The following is a 12,189-nucleotide window of genomic DNA, read 5'->3' on the forward strand; positions in this document are numbered from 1 at the left end:
CCTCATAACAGCAGTTTTTGTGTGTATATGTGTGTGTGTGCTTTGTTTTGTGTTTTATTTTTCTCTCTCTTTTTTCAGTGAACATTTAATTGAGGGATTAAATGCCTCTCCAGAGGGTGATAAAAATGTATCCCACCTGGTGCTTCAAATAAAATCTGAACCCACTGGGTAGAGTTCATTTTCAATGGTTGCCATAGTCGCGACATTTGTCATTTTTTAAAAAGTATCCATTAAATAAAACAAAAAATAAAAAAATGTTCTCATGAGAATAGTGATATTGGAGGAAAAATCTTCCTAAATGACAATAGATATGTTTGACTATTTAGTATCAATTGCAGCTTCTTATCATAACAGTCCTGTTGATAATCTTGTTTGTAAAAAAAAAAAAAAAAAAAAAAAAAAAAAAAAAAAAACCTTTATACCAGTCTCTGCTGGTTTACTTTTTTCTTTTTCTATTTTTTTTTTAAATAAAATCTGCATTATTAACACACAGTCATGTATTTCCTGACATAATCAGAATATAAAGCTACACTTAAGATTTGACATTAAACAGACTTTCACAGTTTTCTTAACTCTTTTACTATTCCGTCAGTGGCTGCAGATAAAATGGCAGTGATTACAATAATGACTGACTTTTCTGCTCTCACCCTCCCTTTGCTGTCTCTCCTTGTCTCTTCTGCTATATTTCCTCTGGCCTTGATTTTTCGCTACTCCCTTGATCACTCTTGTCATTGTGTGTCTCATAATTATATACCTCTTGTTCCATCCAACATTGGTGACTGATTCCCTCTTCTCCCCCGTCACGCTTTGCTTCACTGGTTTTAGTCTGCTCTCCTGGGTTCTATGGGCAACGCTGCAGCCAGTCCTGTCCGCAGTGCGTGCACAGCACCGGGCCGTGCCATCATGTTACTGGCCATTGTGAGTGCCTGTCTGGCTTCTCAGGCCCTTTGTGCAACCAAGGCAAGTAGCCTTTCTTTTATCCTTTTGACTTTCTCTTTCTGTTTCACTTACTGCCAAATCTTTTCACCATAAAGTTCTACTTTTTGCTGTTATAGGAAACAAATCAAACATATTGATGCTTATACCCAATAACATATTAAGGGTTCATTTCCATGCACTGACCCCAATTGGATTAGCAAATGGCCTGCAGTTGACCCCCTCACACCCCACTGGTATCTTTGATGTCAAACCATAAATAATTACCAGTATTAGTTTTTTCCATGCAAAAAAATGGAAATAATTACTAAATATATTAGCTTCAACAGAAACTTTAAAACTGCTGAGACCTACTTTTTGAGACAAAGAATGCATTGCGTAACATTTCTGTCCCTCTGCCTAATTCAGAGAGCTGCATGTGATTTGCTTTTCATAAATGTACAAAGGCAAAGAGGCAACTCGTGCACATCTGCTCCTCTTGTTAATTCTAATTTCAAGGAAACCTGTCTTTTGTTTATTGCTTGTAGATGATTTAATTACATAAAACACCTTGTTGTGTTGAAACATCTGAAATGATTCTACTTTCTTGATGCTCCTTGCTTCAGCAAAAACATGTTGGATTTCGATGTTACACTTAAAAAAGTCACGAGTAATTTCATCACACCAAAGGCTTTCTGAGCCATTTTGTTTTAAATTAGTTTTGCTGTATCTCAAGTGTTAATAACAAGAAGATTTAAAGGAAACGTATAAAGAGTTTAAAATCTAAGCTGTATTTAAATAATTTGTGTCAACACATTTAATAGTTTTAGTGTATAGGCGTGTTTTCGTTTTCCTCTCCCTGTTGTCTCGCTTTAGAACTAAATATTCAGAGCTTAAAACCAGCTAATTTGTGTGACCAAAGTTGCTATATTTGGATTGTTAGCAGCACTTCTTTGACCATAAAATGCAGCAAAAATCTGCATTAAACAAGAATCCTACATTCAAGCTTGCTGTAGATTTTTACTTCTTATAATTTACCATTTTTTTTCAAATAAATTACAGAAAAGGCTATGGGGATTTTTGAATTCTCTTTCATGGCTTTGAGCAGTGTCTTATAAATAAAAGTTTAATAGCTCAGCTGAAGGAAACGAGAAAAGTAAAGATGAGAGCCAGTCCTAATTTGTCATGGATATAATTACTGTTGAGCAGGCGTTCGGCGGCGAGGGACGAAGGTGGCCGACAACAAGCACATTCTCCTCTTGTTGAGCCCCATCGGCGTCCTCACTTGTCCTCCGTCCAGCACACAAAGTCCCAGCCTAATGAAGCTCTCCTTGCGAGTTGAGGCTTGAATCCCCCGAAGCAGCATGGGGGAGCCAACCTCAAGGCTTAATGACAACCTGCTTGAAGGAGCTTGAAAGTGCTCTCATGAAGAGGGAAAAGCAGCTGAAATGAAATCATTAAAATCACCGCACATGAAAATGAGTCCGACCCATCCTTTTCACAGTGAGCCACCTTATCAGATAATTCCAATACTGGGCTTTTCTGTTTATATGAGACCTTTAATCTATCTGCTACAGCTGCAGCTTCTGGACGACGGTTGGATACACCTTGGTACAAATATCCTGTTGTCTTCCCAAAAAACACAATGGTGGTTTCACTGGAAATGATATCTTTTATGGAAGAGTGTCGGAGTGCATTGAAATATTAATTTCATAAAATATGTATACAGTGGTCTGTGTACATGGTCTATTTTAATTCTGTGGTGCATCATTCATTCCACTCCAGTGGGTGGAAATAGGGCAAATGTGCCACAGGAGGCAGCAATTGACTCCTCTTGTTGTCTAAACAGATCAATTCCCTTCATGTCCACTCATATAGAACAATATATCATCCATTAAAGGAAATGTTCCACCTGTCAGTTTGTTTGTGTAAATGTGTCTTGTAATGCGCCCAAGTTTGATGTCATAGTGTTAATGGTTTTTACTGGTTAATGGTTGTAGTAAACAGGTTTGATTTGGAAAGTGATTTGTTTCTTTGTTTTGTTTTCTCTGCTGTTTTGCAGTCTGCCAAAATGGTAGGTATGGGAGGGCCTGTGCTGAAATCTGCCTCTGCACCAACAATGGCACCTGCAACCCCATTGATGGCTCCTGCCAATGTTTCCCAGGCTGGATAGGAGAGGATTGCTCTCAGGGTATGGCTTCACTCGTTCATTCTTAATTTTCTGGGTTTCCCATAATTCACCCACTCATTGTCTGTTTCCAACCCCTATTTTATCTCTCACAATTACCTTTATACACATTAGTAATTTTCATGACCCTACGCATACACAAGAACTGCCCTCGGCCCCAGATGATGTAAAACACATAGCTTGCTTAAATGGTTATTGTAATACATTATGCTCTTTGATTTAGTGCACCGTAGGCCAAAGATCATTAACACAACTTCGAGCCGCCACGCCATGGGAAATTGATGAGTATTTTGTGTGTGTGCATGTTCAGTGCTTAGAGTAAAAATAACATCCGAAGCAATGGATAATCCTCAACAGATATTCAACCTGACACACATGTCTGCTCATATAATGCAAGATGCAGGAGGGTGGAGGGTAATGATCACTCTGGATTTTCTGCTGGGAGTTGTCAAAATATTCCATGTAATGTTTTGTATGATTATGTGGAGAACTGACTTTCCCTCAAACAAGTGTTCAGTGCTTAACATGTGCATGTCTTGGGGTAAGTATAAGAGAGTTTGTGTGACCATGAGCCTGACTGTGTCTCTGGCGTCTGCAGCCTGTCCCTCTGGGCACTGGGGCCCTGATTGTCTCAACTCGTGTAACTGTCACAACGGAGCCCAGTGCAGTGCCTATGACGGGGAATGCAGGTGCAGCCCTGGCTGGACCGGTCTCTACTGCACACAACGTGAGTTTCACCCGCCCACTTAATGGACACACAGTGGCATCTACTGGCCATCTAGCAGAACTGCAGTAAATGAAAACAAAAGAACTTTTTGTTAGACTCTTGTTAAACTGGATGACCTCATTTGAAATGTTGTTTTATTCATTTATTTATTTATTTATTTATTCATTATTTATTTCCTTTTACTCTTAGGAAAGTAACATCACACTGAAGCTAATGGTCACTTCATCATTTTGCTCATTATATATTCCAGTCATTAAATCGGCAATAGTGCAGATCATCAACATCATACCAGTAATTCAAATTCCATTATTGATTACCCCAAGGGTTTACTCAGTACTGTGTTTTTGTTTCAAGCTTCTGCTATTGTGCATGAAAATGTCATTTGTTTCATCTGTTTTCTCTTTTTTTTTTTGTCACGTAGAGTCTTGCCATTGTCCTTTTCTTTTTTCTCCTCTGGCTTATGTTAACAACATAACTAGATTTTCTGCTGAAGCAGGAAATCTTTCATTTCCATTCATTCACATAGTCCCTTATTGAGTATGCAGCAGAGACATTGAGTTGTATTGATTTTCTTGTTCCCATGCGATATGACCTTGACTCTTTATGTTGTCCTCCCTTCTCCTCCTTTTCTCCACCCGTCCCATCCCGACATTTTTATACATTTCTGTCCCAGGCTGTCCTTCAGGGTTCTACGGCAGGGACTGCGCTGAAGTCTGTCGCTGCCAGAACGGCGCAGACTGCGACCACATCACTGGCCAGTGTGCTTGCCGAACAGGTTTCATCGGGACGAGCTGTGAGCAGAGTTGAGTAGATCCAACATATTTTTACCCTGAGTAAAATTACCCTGTGTGTGTTCTCTAAACACTTTGGCTCATGGTCAGTAAGTGGTTTAATTGTGATGGATTTAGTAATGCGCCTCTCTAATATGCAGAGTGTCCTGCTGGTACATTTGGATATGGTTGCCAGCAGCTGTGTGAGTGCCTGAACAATGCTACCTGCGACTATGTGACTGGAACCTGCTACTGCAGCTCGGGATATAAAGGCATCCGCTGTGATCAAGGTGAGAGGTGACGGAGCTGGTTGAAAATGTGTGGCACATTGTCACTCAAACACAGATGTTTACACACTGTTTAAATGACCCACTCTCTTTGTTTTCTGTGTAGCAGCTCTGATGATGGAGGAGCTCAACCCATACACTAAGATTAGCCCAGCACGAGGCTCAGAGCGCCAGTCTGCCGGGGCTGTCATGGGAATCATCTTTCTCCTCCTCATCATCATGGCCATGCTTAGTCTGTTTGTGTGGTACAGACAGAGGCAGAGAGACAAGGGTCATGAGATCCAGCCCAGTGTTTCCTACACACAGGCAACACATATTAGCAATACTGACTACTCTCTTTCTGGTAAGATATTTCAGAGTCTACGATGCTATGGCGATATAATTCTCCGTATTGATCATAGACCTTGCACATTGTCAAAACAATTCAAAACAATTAAATGTTATTGTACTTGCTTCCATTTACTGTAACATGTGACACATCTTTTAAACCTCTCAACTTGTAAACCTCTCAGAGTGTGGCAGCACTGTAGCGATGAGGACCAGTGGTTCTGAGATCTCTCAAAGTCAGAACAGCAGCAGCGGTGGCCAGTGCTTCTCCAACCCCAGTTATCACACTGTGGCTCAGTGTAATGTTGTTTCAACCATTTCCAGTAACCTGGATGGCACCCTGACACTCAAAGTACGGCCATTCAGCAAATGTGTTCACACAGTATTTCACTTCTTAAAAACACACACAGGAACGGCAACCAATTATATTCTTCTTTTCACAGTCAAGCACCCTGAAAAGCAGAAATGGCTCTGAATGGAGAGCCTACAGCAACCTCAATGACATAGGTCAGTTAAACTCTCTTTCTTTTTTTTTTAGCCAAATCATGTCACATGACGTGCAGGTTGAATCTGGTCTTGTGAACAAAAATGGGCAAAACTGCAGATTCAAGGGCATAGACATGTGCGTGCAGACCTTTTATTGGAACAAGGCTGCTGTGAATGAAGATGAACCAGGGGTCTCTTGTTAAGCATAACCTTTGCTCTGGTTTTGATGATATGCGGGTGGGACAGAGACAGGACTGGTGCGAAGATGAACAGGGGTCACTATGAGCTCATTATTCCTCCTTTTCTTCCCCCAGTGGAAATGATGTCTTACACTGGGTCAAAATCTGCAGTCTTAGAGGAAGAATTGCAGAAAATTAAGTCTGTGCATTTCTAATTAACATACTGACATTTCATAAATGGTATTTTACATTCTAAACTGCATCTGTAAGCAAATTCAAAGATTTATTTGTCTATATGTGTGTGTGACAGCTGTAACTTATCCAGTTGGCAACCATTCAGTGGGAAATACGTGCACTGGAGTGCATGCAAACAAATGATTAAAAATGCAGAAAACGGAGTTGCCATAAGTTATATCAACGCATCTTTCATTTGTATGATATAATTTTTGAAAGGTACTCTACATTAATAATCATGCAAGAGGGGGTATCTGAGCTACAACTCTGTGTATCACTGTGGCCTTCTTCATAAATATGGCCTTGAATAATGGGATGTTAAAATATGTCCTAAAGTTTATCTTAAAAAAGTAAGAGAAGTACCTCGACCTTTGATCACAATACTTAGTGTGACTAGTTGTCCAACAATAATGATGAAGTATTTTCAGCAGTTGTTGAGGAGTACCACACATAATTGTGAATTAATGTAAGTCAAATCTTATGTATAAAAGTTATTTTACACATGGAAATGGATGAATTTCCTCACATGCACTGCTGGCTTTGTGTCCTTCAACAACTCTGTTGAAAAAAGGGCAATACTTTGACTTTGCCATTTTCAATAATTAACTTCAGTCTTGTTTGGCAGAATGACTCATGTCCTTGGAACATTGTCCTGTCGCTTGAAACAATGTCTCTTGAGTTTCACATCATAGAAAGAATATTTTCCTTCATAGGTTACGGGTGCACTTCAAACCACCAGGCATGCCAGATGCAACAGAACTATCACCACCATATCTAGCATATCAGAGATGGTCTTTGTGTTCCAAAGATGTGTTTTCTTGCTCTAAACATAACAATACTAATTTAAACCAGCTGGACTCATGAACAACTACATTAACTTATGTGAGACAGGGCAGTTATTTGAAGGTTTTTCCGGGTTTGTCCATAAAGCTGTTTGATCTATGAATATTTTAGAATAGTTTTACATTTCTGTACGATCTGTCTGACTGTGGATTGGTAAATTCAAAGTGACTGAAAGACAACTTGATGACCTTTTCTAGCCTGATAAGCATCAACAACTTTTCTTGGGCCCTCTGAAGTCTTCTTTGTTCTGCGACAATACACTTTTTCAAACACGTGTTTGAAGCTCAGACTCTGATAAAAGTTATTTAAATTAAATAAAAGATCATTTTCTCTGTAAATGAATAACAACGTGTAGGATATTTCATGTTTAAACCTGATAGTGTTTCAGGCCATATACATGCAGATTTTAAGGGTTCATATACTTTGACCAACCACTGTGTATTAAATATGATACTTTGTGATGGTGCAAACTGGAGGAATTACTGTTCAGAAAGAATCATGCAGATTATAGATTGTTTTTTTCTTTTTTAGCCAAACACCCTGCAAAAACATAACTGCCTGTAATTCATTCTTGGTCATGCTTTACATAACATTGTATTTCTCAATCTTTTCATTTCACATTTTTGTTCCAGCATGCAGCAGATTGATTCTTATTATTATTATAATTATATCATGAAAAGTGATCAGCTAAGTTAGCCATAACACCAGCCTTGTCTTCCCTCCATATTTTGTGTTGTTTGGCAAATTTCCCATCATCCCCTCATTGATGTAAACTTGTAAGCCTTGAGGGATAGGAAGCAGATGAAACTTCCATTACAGCTAAGCCATCACTTTGCTCATATTCCTCTAAATATAACATACACATTAGCTGTCAACGTTAACACTTTCAGGGAATTTATGAGATGTTTGCCTTTTTGTGTTGCTTCAGATGTTCAGCAGGGTGAGGCACAGACGCAAAGAGGCTCAAGAAAAGGTAAATTAAGTAACCACAGGAAAAGATTCTTTGTGTGTGTGTGTGTGTGTTTGTGGTGTTATTTTGCATATGTAATCCTGTTCTGCTTCACCAACGCCATAATTATAAAATCCTTTCATGCATAAAAGCTCATGTACCAGTTTTCCCACTTGGGTTTTTTCCACTTCTAATACTCCCATATTTATGACCCAGAATCTCACATCCATATATTGTCTATGATTAATGTGGAAACTGAACTTTGGACAAGATCATGGTGGTCTGAGGTTTTATTCTAACAGTAATTGCTGTCAATGGCTCAGTGCCCGATACGTCACTTTGTCTCCCACACTGCGTAGTTGGTGGTGAATGTGAGAGACCCAGGGGTGTGAAGAGGTTCGCTGTGGTCTCTAATGAGCCCTCTTATCAGATTGATGAGACTGTTATGGATGAGATGAGCCTTCCATTCGCTCCCCTTTGTACTTTGATTACTATATACCACCATTACTCACCCATCAGAGACAAAGGAAGTCCAACTTCTTCAGAATGACAACGAGCTTCATTGCCATTCTCCTTTCCTCGCTCTGATATCTGTTTAGATTCCAGTATTAATGCCTCTATTATATGTCTGTGACAATCGTCTTTGTTGACACTGAATATGTCCTTGTCTTGCGGCTACTGCAGATTACATCAAGAGCCCAATGTGTAGCAACAGCTCCTGCTCTCTGAATAGTGATAATCCATACGCCACCATTAGAGACCCACCAGGGCTTGCTTGCAAACACACAGAGAGCAGCTATGTGGAGATGAAATCCCCCTCCCACCGTGAAGTGCCCTTTGGAGGCACCGCCACCCTCCTGGGCACTGTGAGCAGGAATGTCTATGATGTTGGTGAGTGCATTGTTGCTCTGGTGTGGGGATCTCCGCAGGGTCCTCCAGCTTATGGCCTCTCTGATAATACCCCACGCTGTGTTCCTGTACAAACTTTTTAAGCTTCCCCAAGAGGAAATGTGACCTGGGTCTTTGTTGCATGAAGTTATTTCTTCTCTTTTTTTTTCCTGAGCTTGTGCATGCCTTGTCTTCAGCCTAGCTAACTTACCTCCTACTTTTCTCCCTTGTTTCTTCCCTAAACTATCACAGAACCAACTGTGAGCGTCCTGCAGGGACCCAATGGAATGGCCACTGGCTTCTCCCAGAGCCCCTACAGCCTTCCTTGCAGCAGCCACATCCCAACCCACTACGACATTCTACCTATGCGTCACAGCCCCACACACACACCCCCACCGCCCCCAGAAAGCCCCAGCTCCTTGCTCTAAGAGTTCACAACCTCCACTTCACATCAACGGTGTGCCAACAGCTGAAATAAAAAAACAACTTTCAGCCATTGGCCTTTGCTTTGTCTCTGTGTGCGTTTGATCATGATACTGAGATTTTGAAATGGAGAGACAGCTGCAGCTCCTCTGGATGGTCTCTTTGGCTCCCTCACACTTGCACTCTTTCCGTTGCCTAGTAGGAGAGAGGGGAAGAAAGAGTGTCCCACACCAGCGACCATTCACCCATTTTATTTTCTTAAATAACTGATCACTCAAACTGCTGCCTGGCCTGTTTATGGACCTCCTGAAGTGGAACGTTATTGTTCCAAACACTGCTAAGGGCAGTATACATGAACTGAGTGGACACTTTATTTACAGAGAAAGAGCTATCCTCATGCTCATTTTTATCCATGATATAGGTTTATTATTCAAGAGCAGTCAAGTGTTTATAATATCCCCTAAACAGGAGCGATTGTCTGCACAGGAAGGAGGGAATTGCAGCCTCGACTATGTCAAGGTGGGTTCATGATGTACAAACAATGTATGAATATTCATTGCATTCAGGAACACATCACGGTTCTGCCTACATGAAGATCTTCGGCACTTCTACTCTGCAGCGGACAAATGATTGTGCAAAAGGAGGAAATGTCAGAGAAAGCATGGATAGATAGAAAGCTAATATAATCCACTGTTCACTGTTATTTAGTAATGATCTCACAGTTAAAACTATTGTAAGCTAAGTTTTATTGTAAATGAGGACATGTATTCAGGTCATCGGTGTTCATGCATTTATTACATTACTGAGAGTCACAGACACAGAATAAGCCTAAAGTTTGGATTTTTTTTCCCCAACACAGATGAAGTGCTCCAATAATGTGTTGTTTTCTATGTGAAAACATTTTTTCATGCAAATGTCTTTGTTTATATTTTTAGAATATTGGATGTTAAGATTTGATTGCTTTGAACTTTTATGTTTTGTATTTATAAAGGTTTTTGCTTTACATATTTATTTATATTACTGATGATGTTTCTTTTTTTTTTTATAAGTGTGACTAGAATAAAAAAAAAAAAAAAAAGATGAGCATGATCAGATAATGGATACCCACTGATGTAGATAAAACACAGTTTATCTTCTTGTGAGATTAGCAGTGTCAGTTTGTGAGCTGTTTTTGAAGTCACTGGAAATGTTCTCTCTCTTTCTCTCTCTGTTAAATTGTAGAATAAAATTAATATTTCATTTGACCAATTAAGTCCCACAAATATGCTGTGCAGCATTCAAAGGTAACCATATGTAAAAAGTCCATTTCAGGAGAGATTCTATGTTTGTATCAGGCTAATTAACTTCTTTATTTGTTGAACAGAATTTGCTCATTGACTTTGTGAATTTCATTTCACCCTCTGTTGAAGCAATAACACGTTGACAATCGATGCACACACAGTGTTTCATTGTTGCCAGAAATTATGATGCCATCTTTAACCAGTGTAGTAAGAATTGATCCTATTTATGTGACTGTTTGTCCTCCGAGGACGGTTTTTATAATTGCTGTCATATCAAAGCTGGTTGTTGTTTTGGTACCTAAGTTTGTTTCAAATTAAATGCCTATTCTACCATCAGAAAGCTGTCTCAGTCAGGTTAATACCCTGGATAATTGGAGATAAAAATCACTTGATGAGGGATTCCAGTTTGACGAACAATAAATACAACGGGATTACTGCAATTACAGAAGCCTTTAGGTGAGAAATGTTATTGCCACACATTAACCGTTATTTAAACTTTCTGAATTCATAAATGTGAACATTTTGCTGAGGCATGATCATCGAGACTTTTCACAGAACCAGTTCTTGCTTTTTGGTTTTACACTGCAATTCTGTGCATCTTAAGATTTCATCCACTTTATCATAAAGGCAAAACTCTGCATTCATTAAACTACCATATTTTCTGTGTTTTTAAGACGTTTTTGACACTTGTGCATATTATCACTGTTTTCTAATCAGTGAAACCAGTCTGTGCAGCTTATCACTGCCTCTTCCGGTTAAGTCTTGAACCTGATTCACCTCAGATTATCCCCAGCATCATTTACGACTTAAAAGTTGTGGCCAGAAGTCTGCAGTTTTCCACCTGGAGCCTGACTATACATCACTGAGGTGATACACTGTGGAAAATCAACAAAGACAAGGTTTCTAAAGGCTTTTGAACGACTTAAGGATTCTATTTTCTATTCACACACATACACCAAATTGCATCAGACAGCACAATTTGATATTTAAACTTTTAAATTCTATTAAAAATTAAATACAATTTTATTTGTCTAGACTGTGTAGTATTTATGCATTACATCACATCATAAGTCTATAACATAACAATGTTTCTGATAGTATGCTATAGGACTGCAGACATTTCCAAGGATCACATGCTAGTTCAGGTTTTTAGTGACATCGTCCACAACATGAAGAACATAAAATCATTCAACCCTGAAATACATGTAAAAACAATATCCAATTTAGTGTTTAAAATTATTTTCTGCAATCGTAATAGATGTGGAACTTGGACTCATTGGCGATAAACACTATTTAACTGGGAGAAACTGCAGCGAGACAGTTCATCACTTGTTAGGTGTTCCTCAGCAGACCTCCTAAGGCCATAGATAATCAAAATGCAGCGCACCCACCAACCACCACCAACAGTCAACAAGCACAGAGTGATACCCCACTGACAGGAAATTGAGCCCGTAAGTCAGGGAGATTTAAGGTGAGCTAAAAAGAAAGAGAAACTAAGTGACGAGGTCACACTGTACCAAGATGAGAATTCAGGTATATTGATTTTGCAGCTTGATGAAAATGATCACAATACATTTAAAAAAAATCTATGTGCTATTACACCGTCGGGGCAGAGAGTCAAATACAGCAACAATTTACTTTTATATATCTCAGATTAAAATCTGAAAGATGAAGTAATTCTGCTTCTCTGTGG

The 12,189-nt window shown here is 39.3% G+C and overlaps 1 protein-coding gene across 1 annotated transcript in view; it reads left to right on the forward strand.

Moving 5' to 3' along the window:
* The window catches only part of megf11 (multiple EGF-like-domains 11), a gene marked incomplete at its 3' end in the record, with an annotated part of 52,990 nt that extends 43,769 nt beyond the window's left edge, over positions 1-9,221 (forward strand). Inside the window, exons 14-24 of the mRNA XM_079253917.1 lie at positions 826-960; positions 2,978-3,106; positions 3,702-3,830; positions 4,504-4,632; positions 4,762-4,890; positions 4,994-5,230; positions 5,400-5,566; positions 5,658-5,721; positions 7,885-7,929; positions 8,590-8,796; positions 9,046-9,221. Coding sequence (XP_079110043.1) covers positions 826-960; positions 2,978-3,106; positions 3,702-3,830; positions 4,504-4,632; positions 4,762-4,890; positions 4,994-5,230; positions 5,400-5,566; positions 5,658-5,721; positions 7,885-7,929; positions 8,590-8,796; positions 9,046-9,221 — 1,547 coding nt within the window. The remainder of the gene's footprint in view (positions 1-825; positions 961-2,977; positions 3,107-3,701; positions 3,831-4,503; positions 4,633-4,761; positions 4,891-4,993; positions 5,231-5,399; positions 5,567-5,657; positions 5,722-7,884; positions 7,930-8,589; positions 8,797-9,045) is intronic.
* Between the last annotated feature and the right edge of the window lie 2,968 nt (positions 9,222-12,189).

Source organism: Telmatherina bonti (genome assembly GCF_933228915.1).
Source record: "Telmatherina bonti genome assembly, chromosome: 2".
Lineage (NCBI taxonomy): Eukaryota > Metazoa > Chordata > Actinopteri > Atheriniformes > Telmatherinidae > Telmatherina > Telmatherina bonti.